Raw genomic sequence first — 25,964 nt, 5'->3', positions numbered from 1 at the left:
AGCGCAGGAATATAGCTGATTCCTTGTTTACCTGGGAGATTTCTGATTCTTTGTTTACGAGGGATATTTAATGTCCTATGTCTAAGCTTATGTGTTATAATTTTCGCCACATGCGGAGATTTTCTGGGTCCAAATTCCAGGTTACCAGAAGAGAGAACCTGATAGGTTCAGATAGAGTTAGGGTTTCACTCATGCTCCCATCAACTTTGGCTGGAGTGGCATGTTATCTTTCATGTCATGTAATATGGCTTGTGGGTGGGGAAGGCATCCCATCCACAAAGAGAGCCGTTGTGCAACCAACCACAGTGGATGTTTGCTCTACCTGACATCTAGCTGAGTGATGTAGCTGAATGAGTCTGAATGGAAGAGGAACTTTTGAAAGAGGCCGGGAAAGCAGTGAGGATATAAGAGAATTGTTTACACTACTACCATGGGACTTGGGCAGTAGGAGAATGAGTAGCTTTCACTTAAGAGAAAAGTGAGTGGTCTTCTTGGTGCAGAGCTAGCTTCTAGTTAAGACATGGGGTACAGAGTGTTCATGAAAAAGGTTGAGTTTACAGGGAAGGTTATTGGTAAAACTTAAAAAAAATTCTGTGCTATTAGTACCTTCAGAATAAAGATAACGCTTTCTTTTTTTAATTAGTATATACAAGATGTAATTTCATCAGGATATTGAAGTTATGAGTATCTCAGTTACTAAATATGTTAAAAAAACTTATCCACCTGGTTAAGCTTTCCTTTGAAAATTTTCTTTAGTTATTATATTTAATGGTAGAAATGGTTCTAAAACAGGAATTTCATTGGCTGATAAAGAGAGGTTATGGTGTAATAGGAGAGGAATGGTATTCTTTGATACTTTGGCTTATGGAACCTCTCTTTAAGGAAAACAAGGTAGATGACATTTTAGATAACTGTAAAATATGATTCAGAATTAGGGGCAAAAAATAGTCTGCTGGATTGACTTTAGGACTCTTCTAAATTTGACAGGGATGTATGTGGACTAAGTATTGTGTTCTTTTTTTTTTTTTCCTTCCCAGCTAGTTCAGTTTGCCAGATCTTTGCCAGAATGTTCATCATTGTAGCTTGCAGACCCTATTTTTTATTCCCGAATTACGTTAACAGCTAGAGTTGTTTTATAGATATTTCTTGAGACTGATGCCAACCCTCTTATGGGTCTCAAAGTAATTGAATCAAGACTATTTTTTTAGTCTTTAAAATTTCCAGGGGTGTTCTTTATTATTTGATATATAAATTCTCCATCTGCTTCACTTCTCTGTGATATTCTAAAAATATACTTGCTGTGAAATGGGTGAAATACAATAAGACATTTAATGTAGTTCCGAGTTAAAGAATTTAGATTAAAAATTCAGTGATGAGTAATATTTAGTTTTTATGTTGATACATCCAATGACTGTAGCTTAGCTGTTTTGTCCACTGTTATACTCTTATTCTAGTTTACAAAGGTACATATTGTAGGTTTTTATCTCAAAATCCAAACTCCATCAATGACAAAACTTCTCACCCCCTTCCCCAAATGAGACTCATTGGTGAATGGAGAATCATTGGTGAATGGTATAGTATAGACCTCAGTTCAAATTCTGTTTTTACCACTTGAATAAATTACATAAAATCTTTATGCCTCATTTAGTCATTTGTGAAATAAATATAATGCATGTACTTTTCAGAATTGTTATAAGGATTAGAGAAACTGTTTGTAAAATGCCACATACTTTGCCTGGCTCTGAGTAAATGGTAGGTAAGATATTATTGCTGTTATGATTACTGAGTAGTACCCATGGATGCTTTGACAGCATGATATAGACACTGGCCTGTATATGTACATTGAAAATCATATGCTGGATTAAGGAAAACTAGTGTACAATCCCAGGGGAGTTTGTAGAACCTCCTGTAGCAGACCATTTGTTGCATGTATTTGCTCAGATTTCTGAAAATAAATGTATCTTTCAGTCTGGTCTTTGTAAATGGATTTGAACTCTAATGTATTTTTCTTTTCCTTTTATTTTCAGGGTGCTATTTTTTTGGAAGGCGTAACTGTTAAAGGTGTAACTCAAGTAACAACTCAACCAAAGTTAGGAGAGGTACAACAGAAGTGTCATCAATTCTGTGGCTGGGAAGGGTAATAAACATTTTCAATATTAATTAAAGTGCTAAATAAAATTTATTCTTATTCTGCAATACTTAACATTAATGCAAACAGTGTCATAGCTTCTTTGCTCCTTGAAGTTTCTGTGTTTACATAGAGTTCTTAAAAACATGTTAAGCAAGAGTTTATCAGATTTTTCTCAAGATAAACAGTGTAATAACCAGACTTTTGAGTCAAAATTAGATGACTCACATGTCTTCCTAATGGAATAGAAAACTACTGTTGTCACTTTCTGGTATTTGTTTTGTGAGATTGATTCTACTGTTGCTGATTTTTTTATTATTATTAAAAAATATATATTATTGTTATTTTTTGGCTACATTGGGTCTTTGTTGCTGTGCGCAGGCTCTCTCTACTTGCAGCGAGTGGGGGCTCTTCGTTGTGGCGTGCGGGCTTCTCATTGTGGTGGCTTCTTGTTGCGGAGCACGGGCTTCAGAAGTTGTGGCATGCAGGCTCAGTAGTTTTGGCTTGTGGGCTCTAGAGCTCAGGCTTAGTAGCTGTAGGCGCAGGCTTAGTAGCTGTGGTGCACGGGCTTAGTTGCTCCGCGGCATGTGGGATCAGGGCTCGAACCCGTGTCCACTGCATTGGCAGGTGGATTCTTAACCACCGCCCCACAAGGGAAGTCCCACTGTTGCTGATTAATGTTTTAGTTGCCCTTATCATTTTATTAAGAGAGAAGAGGTGAAACTTGAATGTGCCTCATTTTCCAGTTTTTCTGTCATCAGAAACCTGGGAGAATCAGCTTTAAATATGTTCTGCCCCTTACCATGACTTGAAGATATTTGTCAGACATTTCATGGGAGAGGATTCAAGAGAGAGTTCACTGCTCGTTGCTCTCAGGTCTTGGTCTATGGTCATTTCTGTTGATCATTGCTATCTGTGGCAGAAAATTGTAATACAGCTGGAACATGATGAAACAGGATTATTGTTAAAAATTCCTAATATAAAGAACTTTTGGACTGGTATACATACAGATCAATAAACTAGAAATAATTTTAACTAAAAAATGTAAATGATGAAGTGCTATCAGTTTTAGTATTCTGTTAAACCCTTGTCAGTGTACTTTAATCTCGACCTGAATTTCTCCTGTTCTGTCGCTTCTGGGTATCTTTTGAGGAGAAACTTGCTAACCCTGCAAAGTTATGCCAAGCTGGCAGTGTCGTGATGGAGGAATATGGGGTCTAGAGCAATGTAAGATAGTCAAGGCAAGATTTAAACTTCTTCCTGAAGTAAAAGACTTGTAGATATACAAAGACTTGTAAACAGTATGTGCTTTACTGTTTAGATCATGTGTATTAATATTTAAAAATTAGTCCGATAGTCATAGTTTGCAGTGGCAATTATGATCCTGTTAACTTGAGTTCTAAAATGTCCAGAAAATGATAACCTTTTGGTAGCATTTTTGTGAAAGCTGATATTATTCCAATTGACATTAATCTCATGATAGGGAAAACATTGTGCTAAATGTGTGATTCAGGTGAGCTTGGTTTAAGGCATGTATTGCTTTGTATGGACACCAGCCATAATAGTAATATAGTGTTCTTCTTTAAGGTCTGGATTCCCTGGAGCACAGCCTATTTCCATGGACAAGCAAAATATTAAACTTTTGGAGCAGAAGCCATATAAAGTAAGCTGGAAAGCAGATGGTACGCGGTAAGTTAGATTTCTTAAAAAATTGACTAATAACCCGAATGCTTGAAGAATATTGCTTTGTTGTTAGAGAAGGTTTGTACTCCTGGGAGTGACTTGAGCAGCAAAATAAGCATGTTTCATATATCATATAGTTTTTGTTTTGTTAGTATTCTTAGCTGTGTACTACAATTATAACTCTCATTCTGCTTAATTTTTGGTTTCAGAGTTATGTTAGTTTGACATGAATCTATACCAAATTTAAATCTGGAAGTATTTTTTCTTAATAATATTGTGCTTTTTGGTATGCTTGCTGCCTGCCACCTTGTCTTTAATGGTGTTGGACACTTCTAAAATTAACAGATGTATTATCAGTTTATAATCTAAAAATTACCAGGTCTCCTTGATTCACTCTGTATTTTGTTTCTTCGATAATTTTCTTTTTCTCTTAATCCTTGCTAATACTTTTTGTAATTTTATACACTCTTAAGGTTGTTGTATTCTTATAACAAAGCTTAGCTTCAAGTTTCATATTCCTACATTTAAAAATATTTATTAGTATTAAAGCATAAAGTTGCTTCCTCAATAACATTAAACTTTTTCTTTCTCTTTTGTAATCCATTTTTTATAGCTTTGCTATATTATTTATTCATTCAGCAAATGTTATAATAATTGAAATAACAGATTAATATAGAACTCTTATTAACTTTTTCGTAATGAAGAAAATGTTTTAGAATAATTAGGAGTGCATGTATATATATGCATGTATGTATATATAGTATATGCATATATGTATATATACATGCAATGTATACATATATACACATATATGCACATATATGTACATATATAGATATTAATATAGAAGTCCTATTAACTTTTTCATAGTGAAGAAAATGTTTTAGAACAATTAGGAGTGTATGTATTATATATACAAACACACACATATAATTAGAATAATGAGTGCATGTATATATATACGCACATGCACACACATGTATGTACACTTTAGTTTTTTTTCCAGATTTATTGAGATATAATTTGACATGACATTATGTAAGTTTAAGGTGTACAACTTGTTGATTTGATGCACTTATATATTGCAAAGTGGTTACTGCTGTAGTGTTAGCTGACATCTCTTTCACTTCTCATAATTACCATTTCTTTTTTGTGGTGAGAACATTTAAGATCTGTTGTTGTAGCAATTTTCAAGTATGTAATACAGTTTTTTTAACTATAATTACCATGTTGTGCATTAGATCCTCATAACTTATTTGTCTTATAACTGGCAGTTTGTACCCTTTGACCAGTACCTCCCCATTTTCCCCACTCCTTAAGCTCCTGGTAACCACCATTCTAGGCTCAGTTTCTATGAGCTTTTTAGATTTCGCATATAAGTGATATCATACAGTATCTGTCTTTCTGTCTGACTTATTCCACCTGGCATAATGCCCTCAAATTCTATGTTGTCACAAATGACAGGATTTCCTTCTTTCTCATGGCTGAATAATACTCCATTGTGTATATATATCTATATATACATATATATACATACCACATCTTCTTTATTTATCTATTTATTCATTTCTTGGTGGATACTTAGGTTATTTTCATATCTTGGCTATTGTGAATAATGTTGCAATGAAAATGGGAAAGAAGGTATATCTCTTTAAGATCTGCTTTTCACATTTTTAATTTTTTTTTTTTTTTTTTTTTTGCGGTACGCGGGCCTCTCACTGTTGTGGCCTCTCCCGTTGCGGAGCACAGGCTCCGGACGCGCAGGCCCAGTGGTCACGGCTCACGGGCCCAGCCGCTCCGCGGCATGTGGGATCTTCCCGGACCGGGGCACGAACCCGTGTCCCCTGCATCGGCAGGCGGACTCTCAACCACTGCGCCACCAGGGAAGCCCCCTGTGTTCCTTTTTTTTTTTATCATGGAGAAGGGAGACAAACAAGGAGTGATTAAAAGTCAATCAGAAGCACTGTTTACTGATCTAAAGCTATAGCGGATGATATCTGGTAGTAAACTGGTTAAAAAGAGAAAGTAACAGAACTCATTTTACTCCTTCTCCAAGCCCAAATCTGACTTGGACCCCCCATTATATAAAACAGACAAAAGTGGGGCTGCTTTGGTTGGTGAACATTTTGGGGCAGCATGTGGGGTTACACTCTGGGTGGTCTCTAAGGTCACCATGGAACTTTTTTAGGGCAGCAGTTCCCAAACACCGTTGGTTGTTTGGGTTATGTTATCATCATGATTGTATTACCATCATATTAAGCTTGCATTAAAAAAAAAATTTAGAGATCCAAATTCAGTAGACCTTAGTAGGCTTTGAGAATTTGTGTTTTTGAAAGCAGCCCTAGCTGATTCTGATTTCCAGCCAGGTTCGGGAGCCATGGCCTTTAGTGCCGGTTGAACACAGTTTAAAAATCAGTGACTAAACCAGAGAAGTGTCTAGCCAGCCACTGAGTTAAGGATACAGCTGAGAATTTGTCCATTAATTGATTAAAGGAGATTCATGTAAAATGTTTATTATTATGGCATTCAATAAACGTTAGTTATTGGTGTCATAGTTTAGGAAAATCATTTTTACATGGTAACCAACATTTGGTTTCTCAGAATACATTCAGAATTCTCTTAGGGTGTGAGTTAGTTATCGTACAAGAAGAAAAGTAGGTATAGGACAAAAACAATCTAATATTTTTAAATCAAACTTTTGAGATACATGTCAGCTAGTCACATCTTTAGGATTTACTAAAGGATAGAAAGTTCCTTTAAATATTAGTTTCTTTAATTAAACTACTTATCAATGTGAGAGTTACTACTTTTTAATAGAGATACTATCTCTGAAATGGTACTTAAGGATAAAAATCAACTGAATTCATTACCAAATCTGGCTAGAGAACTCTTAGAGCTAAACGGATATAGGTAAAACCTCTGTTGCAAACATTGGTGCAATCCCTGATTAGAATTTGGGGTTGCCCATATTCTAGGGGTAGCAAGCATCTGGAACTTCGAAACATTAAAAAAAAAATCCTTTTTTTGTTAATATTTCTAAATACATATATTTTAAAAGAGAGCTAGGCTACAGGACCCAAATATATGAGAAGAATAATATTTATTCATACAGTCAGCAAATATTTATTGAACATCTACCATATGCCAGAGGTTTTGCTGGACTTAGCAGGTAATTAGAACTAACCTGTTTAATATGATTATTTTTATTTTTTAATCTTAAGATGAGCATTTTCCGTTTTTAGAACATACTTTAAAAGATAAGCTGGGACGAAGTGAGAGAGCGGCATGGACTTATATACACTACCAAATGTAAAATAGATAGCTAGTGGGAAGCAGCCGCATAGCACAGGGAGATCAGCTCGGTGCTTTGTGACCACCTAGAGGGGTGGGGTAGGGAGGGTGGGAGGGAGATGCAAGAGGGAGGGGATATGGGGATATATGTATACGTAGAGCTGATTCACTTTGTTATAAAGCAGAAACAAACACACCGTTGTCAAGCAATTATACTCCAATAAAGATGTTAAAAAAAAGATATTAATTGCTGCCAAGATAAAATTGTTTGCTCTCTTTTATTGAGGCATTGGACTGTTTCCAGTTTTTTCTTTTATAAATAACTCCTTATACCCATCTTGATATAGCTTATGATGAAAATAATATTACTTGGATAAAGAGTATGGAAACTTCTAAACTCCTTGATACCTCTTGCCAAAAGTTGTACGTTACACCCCCAAACACTGTTGCCTGAAAGAGCCCATTTCACTGCATTCTTGGCAGTTTGGGGTAGTTTCATTTAGTATAAATAATAATGTGGCCAGGTTGACAGTTGGGAAATGAAATTTGTTATTGATTTAATTAGCGTTTTGGGAAACATCAGTCGATTACACAAGTTTCTTTTGTATTTTGGCTATGGCACAAATTATATTTTAACAGATAACACGTATTGAGCACTTAGGTATACTAGACATCAGTCTGAGTATTTTATACAGAATATCTCATGTACTGTGCACAACTCTGTGAGGTGTAGGTACTATTATTATCCTCCTTTTATGAATTAGGAAAATGAGGCATGTAAAGGCAAGTGAGTTTTCCAAGCCCGCACAGTTATGTTAGTTACAGGACTGGGATTTGAATGTGGGTGGTCTGGCTCCAGAGCCTAGGATCTTTACCATGGTCTTGCTTTATACATGTATTTTTTCCTGTGTTGCCAGATATTGTCTTCATTATTCTTTTTCACTATTTCTTTGGTTATTTTTACTGTTTTACTCTTATAGGTGAATTTTTATCTTAAAATACGCTTATTCTGGTGATGTCTTCCTTATATAGGGAGAGGAAAAGTTCTCCCCGTGAGAACTTTTATCCCACACCTTGGGATGATCAATGTTAAGAGTTGGAGGTTTGGTTCTCTGGACTCTATGCCTCCATCTTCCTGCCTGCTGCCGCCTTCCCTCACTGCCTGATCCTCCATATAAATGGATACCATATATGCTGTTCTGTTATAAACTGTAGAAAACTTTATCAGGTTTCCTTCAAATCGCTTTGTGATGGTAATTGGAATTGCATTGCACCTTTCACGTAATGGGAAAATCAGTATCTTTGCAGAAATAATATTTATTGCTTTAGTAGATAACTATGAAGCTACTATAGGAGTTAGAAGGTCTCAAAGATGATACAAGACACTGTGTAAACAAAATACAATTCCTGCCCTTGAAGCAGCTTTAAGATGCAGTAAGAGATGTAGTAGAAGTATGTATAGTACAAAGCAGAATAAATAAGGAGAGGTAACAAAGAACTGCTAAGGAGCATTACTTGATATTCCATATGAAATATGAGTGCTCATTTTGATTTTAGGAGTATAATAATGGGTGTCCTAGATGGTTGTTTACCTTTGATAATGGAATAAAGAAGAGATACAGACCCATTTGTTATTTAGTGTTGCATAGTGCTACGACCTCACTGGCGGACATTTGCCCCGACTCCCATCTCAGCTCTAGAGCTATCTCTTGGATGAGATGTTAAGAGGATTTTCATACTTATTTTTTCATAATTCCACTATCCTTTAAGAAATGGTTATTTGCTCACATGCTCTAGTCCATTATGTGTGATTGTAGAAATGCTAAGTACTAGAGAAAACAAATCTGTTCCTCTCTGTGAATCAGTGAAAAATTGTTTGAAAGAATTGTAATTGATCTTTTAAGAATGTGTGCCCTATACAAAAGAAAATCAAAAGTAATCAGCCAGGTCACAGGGCAAATGTAAAATAAAACAAAGCCTTTGGAATATTTCTTCTGCTCTTCTCTTCTCATGAAGACTGATTGTTTTATAAAAACAAAATGATTTTCACACCTTTCAGCCCCTTTGATATGTAAGTGCTACCCATACCATTTTAAGTGGCTTTAACATTTTATTCCAGATCAAGGTAAATCTGAGTAATCAATGTGGCTTTTTACTCTCTCCCATGGAAGACCAGGTAAAAGGATACTGTATTTTACATACTTAACTTGTGCATGGCTATGAAGTTCTAAAAAGCATAACCTGTAACATTCATGGTAGTTAGTGCAAATGAATATATCATTTGATTTTATACTTTGAAGTGTAATGATACTCTGTATTCTCATTATAAACAGAGCTACTTAATCTAAAAGTAACTAATTAAAATAACCAACAGAGGCTTCTTAGCCTCAGAACAGATAGATTCATGAGATTTGTTAACCAGTATTGGAAGTAATTACCTGATTTGTGCAATGAATAGTAATTTTGCAGTATTCTGTTACCTTGAAAGATTTTCGGATCCTCTTAATTAGGTCAAGATCAATGAATATGTCTATACCTTACTAAACATTTTCCATTATTAATAGTTGTGAGTTTTTCTAACTTGGAATATATATATATATGTAAAATGTCTTTTTTTTGGGTTTCTTTTGTGATTCTGGTCACAAAATGAAAAAGTTTAATGAAAAAATGATAGTGACTTTAAAAATACTTTTCCTCATTATAAAATTACTTTGTATGCATTGTGGAAAACTTAGAAAGTGAAGATAAGGAAAAGAAAAAAATGAAAAGCAGCCATAATCTCACCATTTAGAGATGTTGCTGCTAATGTTGGTGTGTCTCTGTCTATATATATCATTTTGTTAAGTGAAAATGAATTCATTCCACAGTATTTTTTGGTGTATATTATGTATGACAGGTACCATTCTAGATGCTGGGCATTACAGTGGTCCCTGCCATAATGGAGCCTCTATTAGGGGAAATATGTTTTCTACTTAAACTGTTTAGTATCTATGATTTTTAGTTTAGTAATCTGCTATTTTTTTTTTTTTTTTTGGCGGTACGCGGGCCTCTCACTGTTTGGCCTCTCCCGTCGCGGAGCATAGGCTCCGGAGGCGCAGGCTCAGCGGCCATGGCTCATGGGCCCAGCCGCTCCGCGGCATGTGGGATCTTCCCGGACCGGGGCACGAACCCGTGTCCCCTGCATCGGCAGGCGGACTCTCAACCACTGCGCCACCAAGGAAGCCCAGTAATCTGCTGTTTTTAATTAATGCTCCTAAATATTTTTCTATTTTATTAAACATTTTCCTATTCGATGACTAAAATAAAATTGTTTATTAAGGTAATCCTTGTTTATGGTTAAATAAATCAAGTAATACTGGAGATCCCTTCCATATCCCCTCCTTCTGTCTATCAGTATTACTCCCTAAAGGCAACCACTTTTTTTTTCCCACATTATTGCGATATTTGCTTTATTGTGGTGGTCTGGAAATGAACCCGCAATATCCCTGAGGTCTAACGCAACTTCTTTTAACCTTTTTTTTCTTTTAATTTTTGAATTTAATTTATTTTTTTATACAGCAGGTTCTTATTATTATCCATTTTATACATATTAGTGTATATATGTCAATCCCAGTCTCCCAATTCATCTCACCACCACCACCCTCCCCACCACTTTCCCCCCTTGGTGTCCATACGTTTGTTCTCTACATCTGTGTCTCTATTTCTGCCCTGCACACTGGTTCATCTGTACCATTTTTGTAGGTTCCACATATATGCATTAATATACAATATTTGTTTTCCTCTTTCTGACTTCACTCCACTCTGTATGACAGTCTCTAGATACATCCACATCTCGACAAATGACCCAATTTCGTTCCTTTTTATGGCTGAGTAATATATGTACCACATCTTCTTTATCCATTCATCTGTCGATGGGCATTTAGGTTGCTTCCATGACCTGGCTATTGTAAATAGTGCTGCAGTGAACATTGGGGTGCATGTGTCTTTTTGCATTATGGTTTTCTCTGGGTATATGTCCAGTAGTGGGATTGCTGGGTCATATGGCAGTTCTAGTTTTAGTTTTTTAAGGAACCTCCATACTGTTCTCCATAGTGGCTGTATCAATCTACATTCCCACCAACAGCGCAAGCGGGTTCCCCTTTCTCCACACCCTCTCCAGCATTTGTTGTTTGTAGATTTTCTGATGATGCCCATTCTAACTGGTGTGAGGTGATACCTCATTGTAGTTTTGATTTGCATTTCTCTAATAATTAGTGATGTTGAGCAGCTTTTCATGTGCTTCTTGGCCACCTGTATGTCTTCTTTGGAGAAATGTCTATGTCTTCTTCCATTCTTTGATTGGGTTGTTTGTTTTCTTTAATATTGAGTTGCATGAGCTGTTTATATATTTTGGAGATTAATTGTCCGTTGATTCATTTGTAAATATTTCCTCCCATTCTGAGGGTTGTCTTTTCATCTTGTTTGTTTGTAGTTTCCGTTGCTTTGCGAAAGCTTTTGAGTTTCATTAGGTCCCGTTTGTTTATTTTTGTTTTTATTTCCATTACTTTTTTTTTTATACTTATTTTGTGGTTATCCTCAGATCTCTAAATAATATGTTTATGTTGCTGTTTATTAATTAACTTTAGGTGAGTTCCTAATGTGGTCATGAGGATGTGGCTTACCAGTACCTCTGTTCCCACCTGTCTTTTCTTCTAGTTTCTCATCATAGGTAAACTATTATTGTTAGTTCTCTTCATCAATCATGCCTGTATATTTAATCTTCCCTTTATCCTAATAACCCTAATGTAGTGTTTCTTAACTCTTGTTAAGATGCGGACTTTAGAGTTCTCTGTCTTCCATCTACTTCTGTTATGTCAGCTCTAACTTTAATATTGTCAACTCTGTTTACATTTACATGCTGTTTGTTAAACATAGGGTTTTGTTTTATGTAAGTGTATGGTTGTTTTAAATGGTGAAAAATACTTAAAATTTTTTTTTCTCACTGGAACTATCATTTAGATTAGTGGAAAGGAATAGATTTCCTTTTTCATGGCATGAAAAGAAATCACTCTGATATTTCAAACACACAGGAATTTAATACATAGAATTGGTTACAAAGGCATTGAGAGGATGGAGAAGCCAAAGGGTCACCTGGAGTTCAGCAGGCTGCTAGTGCCTCTGGTTGGAGCCTGGTTAGCACTTGCTGCCCAGGTGCTGGAGGAGGTAATATACTGCCTGTCTGGCCGCTGCTCTGGGACCACTCACCACTGCTGCACAGCAGCCCTTCCCAGGGGGCTCTCCCCTAAGAAGCTGTGCCGTCGTCTGGTGACTGCTGCCTTCAGTGCTGCTACAGATGCTGCCAGAAGCAGATCAATAGGTTTTTCCCTTCCTCTTTTTTTCTAATCTCCTTCCAGAGAGCTGGCAGGGGAGTCTGGGAAGTGTTATATTGCTTACTTCTCAAACCAGGATCCACTGAGCACACAACTGCAGGGATGGAGCTGACCACCAAAGACAGCCAACTTGCCCAGAGTTCAAAGTCATGCCTTCTCTGCCACATCAAGTAGAATGTTTCTTTTGTTGAGTTTAAATAGGTTCTTTTTTACTCGAATAATTGCCTTTACCCTATAATCAAGTTTTTTCAAGGTTTTAGTCATTCTGTTTCTTCTTTCAATTACTTTTTGTTATCCCAAAGACTTCTCTTTTAGAGCCTTCTATGATTTCTAGCCTGTGTATAAAGCTCTGGTCCCAACTTTTATCCTGGTTGGATGTAGCTTTCTGGATTCCATGTTTTTCTTTCTTCCCCTCTGCTTCCTTCCTTCCTTCCTTCCTTTCTTTTCTGTCACTTTGCAGGGATACCTCCTTAACTCACTTCCTAAGAAAGTATGTACAGGAAGTAACCCATAAGCATGCTTAGGTGTATGAACATGCTGTTGCTCTTGTCCTGAATTTAGTAATTTGCTTGTGTATAAAATTTTAGATTAGAAATGATTTTCCCTAAGAATATTAAAAACCTTACTTCAATTTCTTCTGTTAACCTCTGCCACTGATAAAAGGTGTGATATTATTCTGATTCTAGTGCCTTGGAAGTGGTTTGCCCCTGGAAACTTAGAATTTTCTCTTTATTCTTGTCCTAAAATTTCCCAGTGATGTCTAATTATGTGGGTCGCCATTGCCCCCCAACCTTCCCATTCATTGGTACTTGGTGATCTCTTTGAATCTGAAAACCTGGGTTCTTCCATTCAGGGTAATTTTATCTTATCTCTGATATTTTATTTCCTCTCTCTCTCTTTTTTCTCTTTTTTCCTTCTAGACCTACTGTTGGTTGTTACACCACCTAGATTCTTAGATTCTTTTTCTTCTCTTATCTTTTCTGTCATACTTTTTATCTCCTGGTCTCCTTTTCAGTTTTCTGGGAGATCTTCTCATTTTCTTTCTATATTTCTAATAAATTACTAATTTCAGTAATTACGCTTTTAAATTTCAAGAGTACCCATGCATTTTTACTCTCTGCTTATACCTTTTTATGCCAACCTGTTCTTAATTTATGGACATGATAGAGTTTTGAATCACTTACGAGAATACTAACTGGCGGGTATAGAGCTACTTTCTCTTAATCTTGAATTATCTTTCTTCTTCATGTTTCTGGTTTTCCTTAAATGTGCAGTGATCCTTGGTTGGCTGTTTGCATTTAAAAATGAGGCAGAAAAACTGCTTGGAAGAAATTCTGTGAATGTGGGCCGGCTTTGTCAGCTTGAGACCTTTGCTTTATGATAAGCGGTTGTGCTGGAGGATCTTCAGTCCTACTGCCTGGAGAGGTCTTTTACTTCCGGGCACCATTACCCACGTAGTTACTTTACCTCAGGGTTTGGTTCAGTTTCTTTAGAGAAGGGCCCTCCAATTTTATTGATTGATTGCTTAGGAGTTGGTTAACCTGTATGTCTTGTCTGTGAGTTGTGGTGATTTAATTGTTTTACATTAGTTAAAAATAACCAATTTCTCTTTTTCAGTCCCTGTTGTCACTCTCGTTAGTTGATGTTTCTGGGTCTGGATTTTCTTTGGGATTTTGCAAAATAGGCTGCTCCACTTGTAGATGTTGCTACTTTTGTGCAATGCTTCTCAGCACTTCTCCATCGATTTCTTGTCCAGCAGAAATTTATTGCCATAGTTCATCCAGTGATGGTCTTCCCTCCTTTCCTTCATTATCTTCATTGTTGTGTGTTATATTAGTTATCTATTCCTACCCAACACATTACCTCAAGATTACCCCCTCAAATTTAGCAGCATAAAACAACAAACATTTATGATCTCATGGTTCTGGGGAACAGTTTAGTTGGGTCGTTCTGGCTCAGTGTCTCTCAGGAGGTTGCTGTCACGCTGTGGGCCAGGGCTGCCGTCACCTCGAGGCTCCACTTCCAGGCTTACTCTTGTGGTTGATGGCAGGCCTCAGTTCTTTGCTGATTGTTGGCCTGAGGCCTCCATTCCTTGCCTTGCAGGCCTGGGTGGGGAGGAAAAACTTGTACCCACTGTGTTTAGTGTTTGGGAGTTTGCAGATTAAACTGAGGAAAGAAGAGGAAAAAAGTTTATTCATATGCCTGTGGGAGTGCACAAAAGAAGTGATGTGCTAAATGACTAAAGTTAGGGGCATATATATATATACATACACATACACACACACACACACCTAACTTAATAGGGGAAAGGGAATGGAGACAGAAGGCTTCTGTGGGAAGAACAAATGGGTTACTTTAGGAGAACCTATGTTTAGGATAACAACAGGAGAGAAGAAAGTTTATGATAATCTGATAATCTTTGTTATGCTGGTGTGATTGATCTTTTCCATCTTCTTCCTGGCTGTAAAATTCCCCCAGAGAGGGGTTTTAAGATAGTTTCACTCTCAGTCTCCTTCCTGGGAGTGAAGCTGCTCCAGAGAGGTGATTTATGGTGGCCTCATTCCCAGAAGTTTCTGCTTTTAGTCAAATAAGGGAAGCTCTGGGAACGCTTCTTTCTGCATCTCTTGAATCTCAAACATCTTCAGTTTAAAGCAGTCTTCATACTAACTCTGGGGTTCCATGTGGTTCTCCACAGCTGCCTGAATGTCCTTACTACATGGCAGCCAGCTTCCCCCAGAGCAAGTGATCCAAGATATTTCAAGATATCCAGGATGGAAGTAGTAGTCTTTTTATAATCTAAGCTAATCTCAAAAGTTATTTACAGTCATTTCTGCCATATTCTATTTGTTGGGAGTGAGATACAAATCCAGCCCACACTCAAGGGGAGGGAAATTTAGCTCCACCTCTTAAAAGGAAGTGTATCAAAGAGTTTGGGGACTTGTGGACATACTTTGAAAACCACCAGATGGCTTTATACTTAAAAAAAAAAAAATCTAACTTTGTTATTTTGATAGTGTCTTAGGAGGAAAAGGAGCCATACTGGATCATTGTATTCCATTGTATGAATGCACCATATATATATATTTTTTTGTGGTACACGGACCTCTCACTGCTGTGGCCTCTCCCGTTGCAGAGCACAGGCTCCGGACGTGCAGGCCCAGCGGCCATGGCTCATGGGCCCAGCCGCTCCGCGGCATGTGGGATCTTCCCGGACCGGGGCACGAACCCGTGTCCCCTGCATTGGCAGGCGGACTCTCAACCACTGCGCCACCAGGGAATCATAATTTGAGAAATCCTGTGTGGTTGAAAATTTAAATTGTTTTGAAATTTTTGCTTTTATAACAAACAGTACTGTGATAATATTATTCTAGGTAACTTTTTTCATATGAGTAATTATTACCTGATAGTTCATTATAACCACTTATTGCTCTATTCTGTATGCTCTAGAATGCATTTGTGGGAATACACTCACATATTTCTTTTTTAATGTGGACCATTTTTTTTAAGTCTTTATTAAATTTGTTATAATATTGATTCTGTTTTTATGTTTTGTTCTTTTGGCCACAAGGCATGTGGGATTTTAGTTCCCCAACTAGGGATCGAACCCACACCCCCCCATTGGAAGGCAAAGTTTTAAACACTGGACTGCCAGGGAAATCCCTACACTCACATATTTTAAAGTAAATTATTAAATATTTTTGTAGCGTTTTCTGCAGTGATATTTAAGGCCCATGTTTTGAACTAGTATTTTTTTGTGTGTGTGGTACGCGGGCCTCTCACTGTTGTGGCCTCTCCCGTTGTGGAGCACAGGCTCCGGATGCGCAGGCCCAGTGGCCACGGCTCACGGGCCCAGCCGCTCCGCGGCATGTGGGATCTTCCCGGACCGGGGCACGAACCCGTGTCCCCTGCATCGGCAGGCGGACTCTCAACCACTGCACCACCAGGGAAGCCCTTGAACTAGTATTTTTAATGATTTATTAAATAGATTCATCACCAAAAAGTTTTTTTCCAGTCACTTTTGGTTTAGTTTTGGCATTTTATGACTGCACTAGATGGCAGCAGAGGACCAGCTTTAATTCAGGCTGCTTTTGTGAGGCAGTAGAATTCTGTTACCCAATGCATTGTACATCTAATACATCCCAAAATACTAGTTTGGGATTATTAAGAATTTAGTGAGGATTAGTGGGATCATGTATACAACACTACTGAAAGCATAGCAGTTTTGATGATGTTGCCATGTTCTTTTGTGCATTGCATATGAATTATATGACTATGTCATTTTGGACCTATTTTTGTAAAAACGATTTTGCCACATTAAAGTCTCCGAAAGTGTTTTGTTTGCTTCAGGAAACTGATGTTCTTATGTTGGAATCTCAGAAAATGAAAGAATGATTTGAAGATTCTCTCTTATCTCATATGGGTTTTGCTCTCAGTTGTTCATGTTGGGAGCAAAGGAGTCTATAGAAAAACTTTGTGTGGGAATGTAACTCTTCTGTTTTAGATAGTGAAATTTTGTTCATAAGGGTAGAACAGTCATTGGACTTGTACACGGTATATGAAGAATAGCAATTTTGATATATATGCTCCAATTATATTTTGGGAAAGAAATTTCTATAACTACATGCTTTTGTTTTTTTAAATTATACATCATATAGTATCTTTACTTTCTTTAGGAACTATATTCAGTGTTTGCATGTAATCTGATTCCCAAAAGGCATTAGTATCTGTGAACTTAGGTAAAGAAATTGAAAATGAGTAATTCTGACAGCTCTTTTTTAAATTGTGAGATCTGGTTTGAAGATTTTTCTATTATTTATTTATTTTTTTGCGGTACGCGGGCCTCTCACTGTTGGGGCCTCTCCCGTTGCGGAGTACAGGCTCCGGACGCGCAGGCTCAGCGGCCATGGCTCACGGGCCCAGCCGCTCTGCGGCATGTGGGATCTTCCCGGACCGGGGCATGAGCCCGTGTCCCCTGCATTGGCAGGCGGACTCTCAACCACTGCGCCACCAGGGAAGCCCTGGTTTGAAGATTTTATATGCAGCCCATCTTAGAACAGTATGTTCCTGGCTTTCAGCCCAGCTCTGCTGTTGCTGCTGTTTTTGTGGGCAGGTGAGCCTTTCTGGACAAATTTTTCTTTCATAACATCTTAGACTAGAAAATTTAATTTTTAAAATATTTTTGCCTGGGCAGAGAATTAAATTGTCTCCCCATGAATTATTTAAAAATGGCTTTTAAGACTTTTAAGTGTTATATTAGCCTGATAAAATGTAAATGTAGCTAGAGGCACAGAATACAGTATATATAATGAGAACAAATAAAATTGCTCCTTAAATTGTAAACTTTAAGCAACTGCACATTGAATCGACTCTGTGATCTGGCCTTGGTAGTTGCCTTAATATGACGAGTCCATATTATATTTAATTTTGTAATCTCAGTGGTTAGGTACTGTATTTAGTATTTAGCTGTTGACATTGTTGCATCTAGACTTTTTCCCAGTAATTTTATGTGAACATGAACAAAGACCAGTGGAAACCAGTTAATTTCTAATAGTGTGGTTTATTAAACATTTTGTACTAATAAATTGGGAAATTAAGTCATTTAAAACATTTGGTGCATATAGATATAATTTTATGTACTTATATTTCCCTATGTGCATAAAGCAATATTAAATAAAATCAGGCATCTTTGTGTTATGCATCTTCTACATGTGTTTTTAATTATCTTTCTTAAAAGTAACCTAGTGGTGCTATTAGTCTATTTATACATTTAAAATAAATAATGGGGTTTTTATAGTAAAATATGTATGGTAAAGTATAATATCTGTGTTAAACATAAAATTATTTCAAGTTTCTTGTAGATTAGGTCTTTCCCTTTCAGTAAAATAATTAAGAAAAAGATTCATTGTTATATAGAAGAATTAAGATACACACAAAAGATGTTGCTTGTTTTATAAAATTTCTAATTTTTGACAAGTTTTAAATGGTAGCTGTTCTGATGATGTACTTGGAGCCACCAAATTAAGTATCTTAGTGTATGGTCAATTTCTTTTTTTCTTTTTTTTTTGTGGTCAATTTCAATAGCAATAAAGTTTTGAGAGGAAAATTGGTTTGTACCTATTTTATTTTATTTTTAGTATATTTTAAGATTGTCTAATTTTTTTTTTTATTTTAATTTGGGAGTATATCTAACTCCAAAGTTTTCAGGTAAGAGGGATTGTGAGCCTATGTTAGGTATTCTGCATAGTCAGTAGAATCATGGACATATAAAGGTAATAATGTAATAAAATTCTAAAAAACAAAGATACTTAAGTATGTTAGCTTATAAAACAGGTCTGTTTTTGAGAAGCAGTATAGTATAGTGGTTAAGAGCTTGGGTATTGAAACTAGACTACCTGGGTTCAAATCCTGAAGTACCCATACTTACTAGTCATGTGACCTTAGGAAAGTTATACAACCCCTGTAACTCCCAACCTGCCCATCTGAAAAATAGGGATAACAATAATAACTACCTCCTAGATGTTACAGGATTAAGTGATTTCATCTAAAGCATTTAGAATAATGCTTAACATGTAGGAAGTGCTTGGTAAGTGTTGTTGATAGTTACACCTTCTACCAAATTAATAGATTCCTTAAAATAAAATAAACCGAACTCTAACTTTCTAAAGAGAAATTCCATAGTCATGGTAAAGTCCTATTTTTAAAATTTGAACCTATTTATAAAAAGAAAATTTAAGACATGTTTCATGCCCTTAAATGGGTGAAAATCTAATTGTGATATTAAAATGGGAACACATGAGAGAACAATGTGAAATATAATTTCCTATAAATGATGTGACATAGACTCTGGAACGTAGGCATTCTTAGGAGGAAGATGACTAGTGGAGAGTGAGTAACATGGGCAAGAGGAGTAGCACAAAGTCATGAAGCGGAAACAGCCTGTCTGAGCTAGACTGACCTAATAGTTGCTGTCAATCCAGAGTCTTTGTTAAGTTCTAGCCACTGGGCAGTACGGTGCTTGGACTAAGGAAGACAATTATTGTACTGGTGGCTGGTGAAACTGTTATTAAACATGTCAAGAGTTTTAAGGATTTCTGAGCCATGAGTTTTTGATTTAAATTTTGACTGTTACACCAACTCCTACTTCTTCTTGAGTTGTTGTTAGGAAGTTGTAAGGTGGGAGATCCTTTACCTCAATCATCTTGAAGTTGAAGGCCGCTTGGGACTGCTGCATCAGTAGGTTAGCCCAGTGGCCTTTGAGGTACTTAGAAGAGCTGTTTTTTTGGAATACAGAGTATGGCAAGAGAGTGTTTTTCATAGCGATACAGAAGGCAGGGAAGTGAACACTTGAGGAATAGTTGCTGTGGAAGGGGAAGCAGCCAACCTACTTCTGTGACTGGAGGAAGAAAGAGGTAATGTCACAGAGAGCCAGCCAACCGAGACTCCTCAAGGGGGTTTCCTGACAGGAGGCACAGGAAGCCCCTATAGCAACACTTGTTTTTTTTTAAAGGAATGGTTTTTTTTTAAAAAAAAAAAATTAATTAATTAATGTATTTATTTTTGGCTGCGTTGGGTCTTTGTTGCTGAGCGCGGGCTTTCTTTTTAGTTGGTGACGAGCGGGGGCTACTCTTCGTTGCAGTGTGCGGGCTTCTCATTGCGGTGGCTTCTCTTGTTGCTGAGCGTGGGCTTTAGGCGCAAGGGCTTCAGTAGTTGTGGCACATGGGCTCAGTAGTTGTGACACACAGGCTCTAGAGCGCAGGCTCAGTAGTTGTGGCGCACGGGCTTAATTGCTCCGTGGCATGTGGGATCTTCCCGGACCAGGGCTCGAACCCGTGTTCCCTACATTGGCAGGCAGATTCTTAACCACTGCACCACCAGGGAAGCCCCTATAGCAACACTTTTTTTCTCATTTTCAGTTATGCTCAAGGACGATTAAGTGAACCTTTTTGGGGACCTTTGTGAAAGCTTTTATTGAAAGTAGGTTATATTGGCATTCATTCAGCTAGTGTAGGCAACAGTGAGTTTCAAAAGTTGCAAAATGTAAAATGTGAAAAATAGAAGACTGGGATTGGAACTAACTTGTATCTTGCTTAGTCTTCTTTCTCTTCTCTTTTTAATCCTCTGCTCCTTTTACCCTAGTCAGTATCAAAACAATATTTCTGTAACTAAGAAGAGAGGGAAAATCTACTGACTATAACTTTTGAACAGGCATTTTAGTGGAAGCTCTTTTTTTTCATGTTTCTAAAAATTTTAATTTATTTTTGCTTATTTTGGCTTCTGTTGTTTGGCTTTTCTCTTTTCCTTTGCAATTTGAGTATTAAGGATGGTTAGAGGTTATTTAATCCAGTGCTTTTCAATTTAATGTGCATATGAATCGCCTGGGGATCTTGTTAAAATGTAAGTCTGATTCAGTGAGTCTGGGATGGGGCCCAAGATTCTGCATTTTTAACAAGTTCCCAGGTGATGCCAGTGCTACTGGTCCAAGGACCACACTTTAAGTAGCAAGAAACTATTCCAGTTTCTCAGGATGAGGATACCAGAGAGACCATGTTTGTTCAATGGCCTATACCTAATTAGCAGTTGTAGGCTTGAATTTTTTTTTTTTTTTTTTTTTTTGGCCACGGCACTTGGCATGTGGGATCTTAGTTCCCGACCAGGGATCTAGTCCTCACCCCCTGCAGTGGAGGCGCGGAGTGTTAACCACTGGACCACCAGGGTAGTCCCTTGTATTTTTTAATGTGACGAAAAGCCATATTTCTGAGCATAAGGAAATAGTTACAAACCAAGAGAAATCCTCCTGTCCCCCTAATTAGATGGAACTCATTTAGCCAGGGTTATTCAGTTTGAATCTTTAAGATGTATCTTAAGATTTTTCTCTTGCTAACCTTATCACTTTTGAGGATTTGAAGAGATTGATTTATCCAACTGTGTCTGTATTCAGTTATGGTTTTAGAGTTCTTGGATTTTGGACTTTAGGTGACCATTAAGAAAAACATTTAAATGAACTTAGAAGATATTAAAAAATATCTATATTGTATTCAAACCGAGTCTTTGAGGTAGAAGTATCTTGCTGTAGAAGGGTAAATCGTTATGTTTTTATTTATGTAAGTTGACTATTAACCTATACTTTATTTTCAGACAGTTACGAACTGGTGAAGGTAATATAACCAGATAGTTTTGTGTCTTTGGTAGTGCCTGTATGAATACTTTTTGTTCTCACTTGCATTTGAATCTAGCCTGTTTTTTCTTGTGCCTTAAGTGCTGTTTGGGTTTGTCGCAGGGCTGGAGGTGGGATATATGTGTGTGTGTGCACCTGTGTGTGTACACACTACTTGGGTGAAGTGGTACTACATTGTAAGAACCCTTCCAGCCCTTTAAGAGTCCATAATTCTCTAATTCTTTGTAGATTGGTGGAAAGGAGGAGGGAACATACTCTAGCCCACAGAAGTGGCACTTAGCAAGATGCATATTGCTGGTAGCAAATAATTCAGTCCTGATTTGACAGTTCTTTTCACTAGTTGAAAGGTATGCTTTTATATTCTACTTCTTGCATTTCCGTAAACTCTGTTGATTAGTTGATCTTATAAACTTGTACATAGAAAGGGACTTGATCAGCTACTCTTACTGTTATGATAATTCTTATGTTTCTTTTAAGCTGCTAAGGGAAATATGAACCCATGTAGATTTAATGTATTATAGATACACACACACACATACACACACTTTAAATTTGGCCGTACTGTGCGGCTTGTGGAATCTTAGTTCCCCGCCAGGGAATGAACCCACGCCCTCAGCAGTGAAAGTGAGGAGTCCTAACCACTGAACCGCCAGGGAATTCCCTTAATTATAATTTTATTTAAATTATCCTTTTACTAATTTTTATATAATGAGCTAGATTGTGGGACAAAAACATGGTAATTTTCCATTATGTACAATACCTTTTGGAGTAATTGTGTATTTATATATACTATTATTGTTAGTAAATTTTAAGAAGCTGTTTCAGTACATTGGAATATTTTAGGCTCAGGTTTGTTTTTATCATTTTAGTGTTTAGGAAACAGTTTTCTAGACAGATTGAGAGATCCACCTGATTCAGGTTCTTTGATTTGAGCTCTTTGAGTTATTGCTCACTCAGGTAGTGCAGCTTCTGATTTTACAAAATTGTCTTGGGTTACAGCTCTTCATAGAAAAAAGAAATAAGGAACTACTTAGTGTAGTTCTTGCCTGCTTTTGTGTAAAGATGCATATAAGCTTGAGTTTGTGGGCTGTGGGTAACCTTCACAGGGAATTACCTATGGTTTACTTTTCTGCACTTCAAAATTTTTGGTTCACTCATCTCTTTTTCCTCTCTGTTCAGAAGAGATGTCCTCTTCTTCCCTGCCTACAGGAAATGAATCCTTTCTGTCTTATCCAGACTTTGTTTATTAATGACCTTGACTCTTTTTTGGATTGTGTAAAGTAGTAGTCATAGTATTAATAACAATGATATCCAGTCTTAATTAAGTACTTACTATGTGCCCTGGACATAGTATAACAATAGCTTACATTTTATTACCATGTGCCAGGTACTGTTCTGTATTCTTCATATATTAATTCACTTAATTCTTTTTCTTTTTCATTTTTTTTATGGTGGTAAAATACCCATAAGATAAAATTTACCATCTTAACTATTTTTAAGTATATAGTTCAGTGGTATTAAATACATTCATAATGTGTGCAAACATCACTGCCATTCATGTCCAGAACTCTTTTCATCTTGCAAAACTAAAACTCTATACCCTTTAAATGATAATTCCCCAGTTCTCCCAGCCCCTGGTAACCATCCGTTCTACTTTTGGTCTCTCTGATTTCTCACTACTCTAGGTACCTCGTATAGGTAGAATCATACAGTAGTTATCTTTTTGTAACTGGCTTAGTTCACTTAGCATAATGTCCTCAAGGTTCATTTGTATTGTAGCATACTTAAGAATTTCCCTCATTTTTTAGGGCTGAATAATATTCCATTTAATATATATACCACATTTTACTTATACATTTGTCTGTCAATGGGCACTTGGGTTGCTTCTACACTGTTGCTGTTGTGGATAATGCTGCTTAGAACCTGGGGGTACTAACTCGTTTAATTCTTGCAACCAGCTTAGGAGGTGGAGACTTTGGATGAGGAAACTGCATCTTAGAGTAGTCAAGCGATTTGTGCAAAATCACACAGCTAGGAAGAGCCTGTCTGGGATGAATGTTTTAACCTCCATAGTGGACTCCCACATATCTTTCTATGTTGGTGCCTTCTGTTTTGCCTATAGATATCTTCCCCCCTATTTACTATATATTAATATATAATTAATGGTATGTAATAAAATACCTCTATAACTAATGTTCACTAATGAACAACATATAGTATATTACTTTATCTTTTAACATGTGTTGCATTTTAGCTGTAATTCAGCTCAATTAAAAGTAAAGTTGAAATTCCTTGAAGTGAACTTTAAGGCTCCCGCTTGCTCCCCGTATGCTTCTCTTCTACCAGAGGCAATTCTTTTTTGTACATATTAGATTTATAATTTTTAGAAAACTTGGAGTGATAGAGTGATTTGAATAGGACCTGTTATTTAGAGTATAAGAGATTTCATGAAAGGGAGTTTTGAGTAAGAGTTTGAAGATAATGTATTTTAGGACAAGGTATAGTTTTACACATCCATAGGCTTAGCAGTAGGCATGTACACATTTCTGAGCAGTGGAAGATGGCAAAATGAGAAAGGGATAAGACAGTTGCACTTCTGAAGTTAAAGCATATACCTAGGGACTTCCCTGGTGGTGCAGTGGTTAAGAATCCGACTGCCAATGCTGGGGACATGGGTTCGAGCCCTGGTCTGGGAAAAGCCCACATGCCACGGAGCAACTAACCCTGCGTGCCACAACTACTGAAGCCCTTGCGCCTAGAGCCCATGCTCTGCAACAAAGAGAAGTCACCTCAATGAGCAGCCCATGCACTGTGATGAAGAGTAGTCCCTGCTCAACGCAACTAGAGAAAGCCTGCATGCAGCAAAGAAGACCCAACCCAGCCAAAAAATAAATAAATAAATTTATTTAAAAAAATAAAGCATATACTTAGGAGTTGGACAGTTAGAATCATGTTATAATATTTGATGAGATTTTTGGTTACAGATGCCTGCCTATTTTTTAGTGGTCTAGATGGCAAGCACTGATTGAATCTGATGTTACAGGCTCTGGAACTGGAATTTTTTCCCCAAAGCCCATAATGATAGCACTGGTACCATTCATACTCCATGAAAACAAAGTAAGAAAATTAAATTTTTAAATTGTTGAGTGGTTTGGAAGACTTTTACTCTAAATCTTATTATATACTTGATTATTTGTATTACGTATCATTAATTCTGTGGAATGGGAGGGAGGACTCTAGAAGCTGATAGTGGGCCCTACACCTGCCAGATTCTTTTAGAGTTGATTTTTAAGCTTGCACAGACTAAATCTTGCTGGTTGAAGGGGTTTCTTGAAACAGAAACATCTATGCTTTAAAATTTTTTACTATTAATAGAAGTAGGCATACATGATATTTTAATGAGAAGGCTTGGAGGATTTGGGATTTTTTTTTTTTTTAAATGGTAGATACCCCTGGGTCTTCAAGATTTATTTGCGATGAATTACCCAAGTTGAAATAAAAGTCTTTTGACTGATGATTTTTCCATAGACAAAGTTTACCAAGTACCAAGCTTAAACAAAACTCAGATGAACATAACATAGTGGAAAATTTGCTGTATAAACAACATATAAAATAAAGATGACTATGCTTAAGTAGGAGACAGTTAAGTGTTAGCAAACTGTTCAAATGTTCAGTGGCATGCTTTTGACCTGCATTTAACATACAATTAACATTCTAAGATCAGAGGCTGATTAGACAAGTTTGACAATTAAATTTGTGTGGAAGTGAATGGGCTTTGCAGTTTAAAATTAAATAATACACGTTGTCTGTTTAATTACTGTTGTATGTATATAAGTGATCACATAATAGAATGAAGCTGTGGGCTTAAAGTGAATTTAAGACTATAAAACTTTAATCACATCTGTTTTATAACTTTAAATTGCTGTGATATGAAGATTAAAAAGGAGCTAATCGTTTTGAAGAAGTCTGCTCTGTGTATAGAATCAGTAAATCAAGATGATAATACCTGTTAGGTTGGAATCTTTTATAATGTTGAATGAAAATTTTGATAGTTTTTGATGAAGAGAACTGTGTCTTCACAGTTATGTGAAGAATATCTTAGGACTGTGTCTTCATTTCAGTGATTGTTAATAGCAGAAATAAATTTTAAAAAGGTTAGGTGGCGGTAGTGTTACTGTTTGTGTGTATGGTCTCTTTAATTTGTTAATGTGAAAATAAGAATGACCTTAATATGAGTTCTTTGAGTTTCTGGGAAGATAAAATAAGGTAAAGCTGTACTTCAAATAGTTTTTGTTTTCAAAGGTTGAAATGTTATTTG

General features: G+C 36.8%; 1 protein-coding gene across 1 annotated transcript in view; it reads left to right on the top strand.

The window, feature by feature from the left end:
* Positions 1-25,964, top strand: part of RNGTT (RNA guanylyltransferase and 5'-phosphatase) — a 221,891-nt gene that overhangs the window by 27,323 nt on the left and 168,604 nt on the right. The window contains exons 7-8 of the mRNA XM_082669277.1: positions 2,028-2,137; positions 3,716-3,817. Coding sequence (XP_082525403.1) covers positions 2,028-2,137; positions 3,716-3,817 — 212 coding nt within the window. The remainder of the gene's footprint in view (positions 1-2,027; positions 2,138-3,715; positions 3,818-25,964) is intronic.

Source organism: Grampus griseus, assembly GCF_964374135.1.
Source record: "Grampus griseus genome assembly, chromosome: 13".
Taxonomy (NCBI): domain Eukaryota; kingdom Metazoa; phylum Chordata; class Mammalia; order Artiodactyla; family Delphinidae; genus Grampus; species Grampus griseus.
Note: the sequence above shows the minus strand (reverse complement) of the source record. Positions and strands in the feature narration are given on the sequence as shown.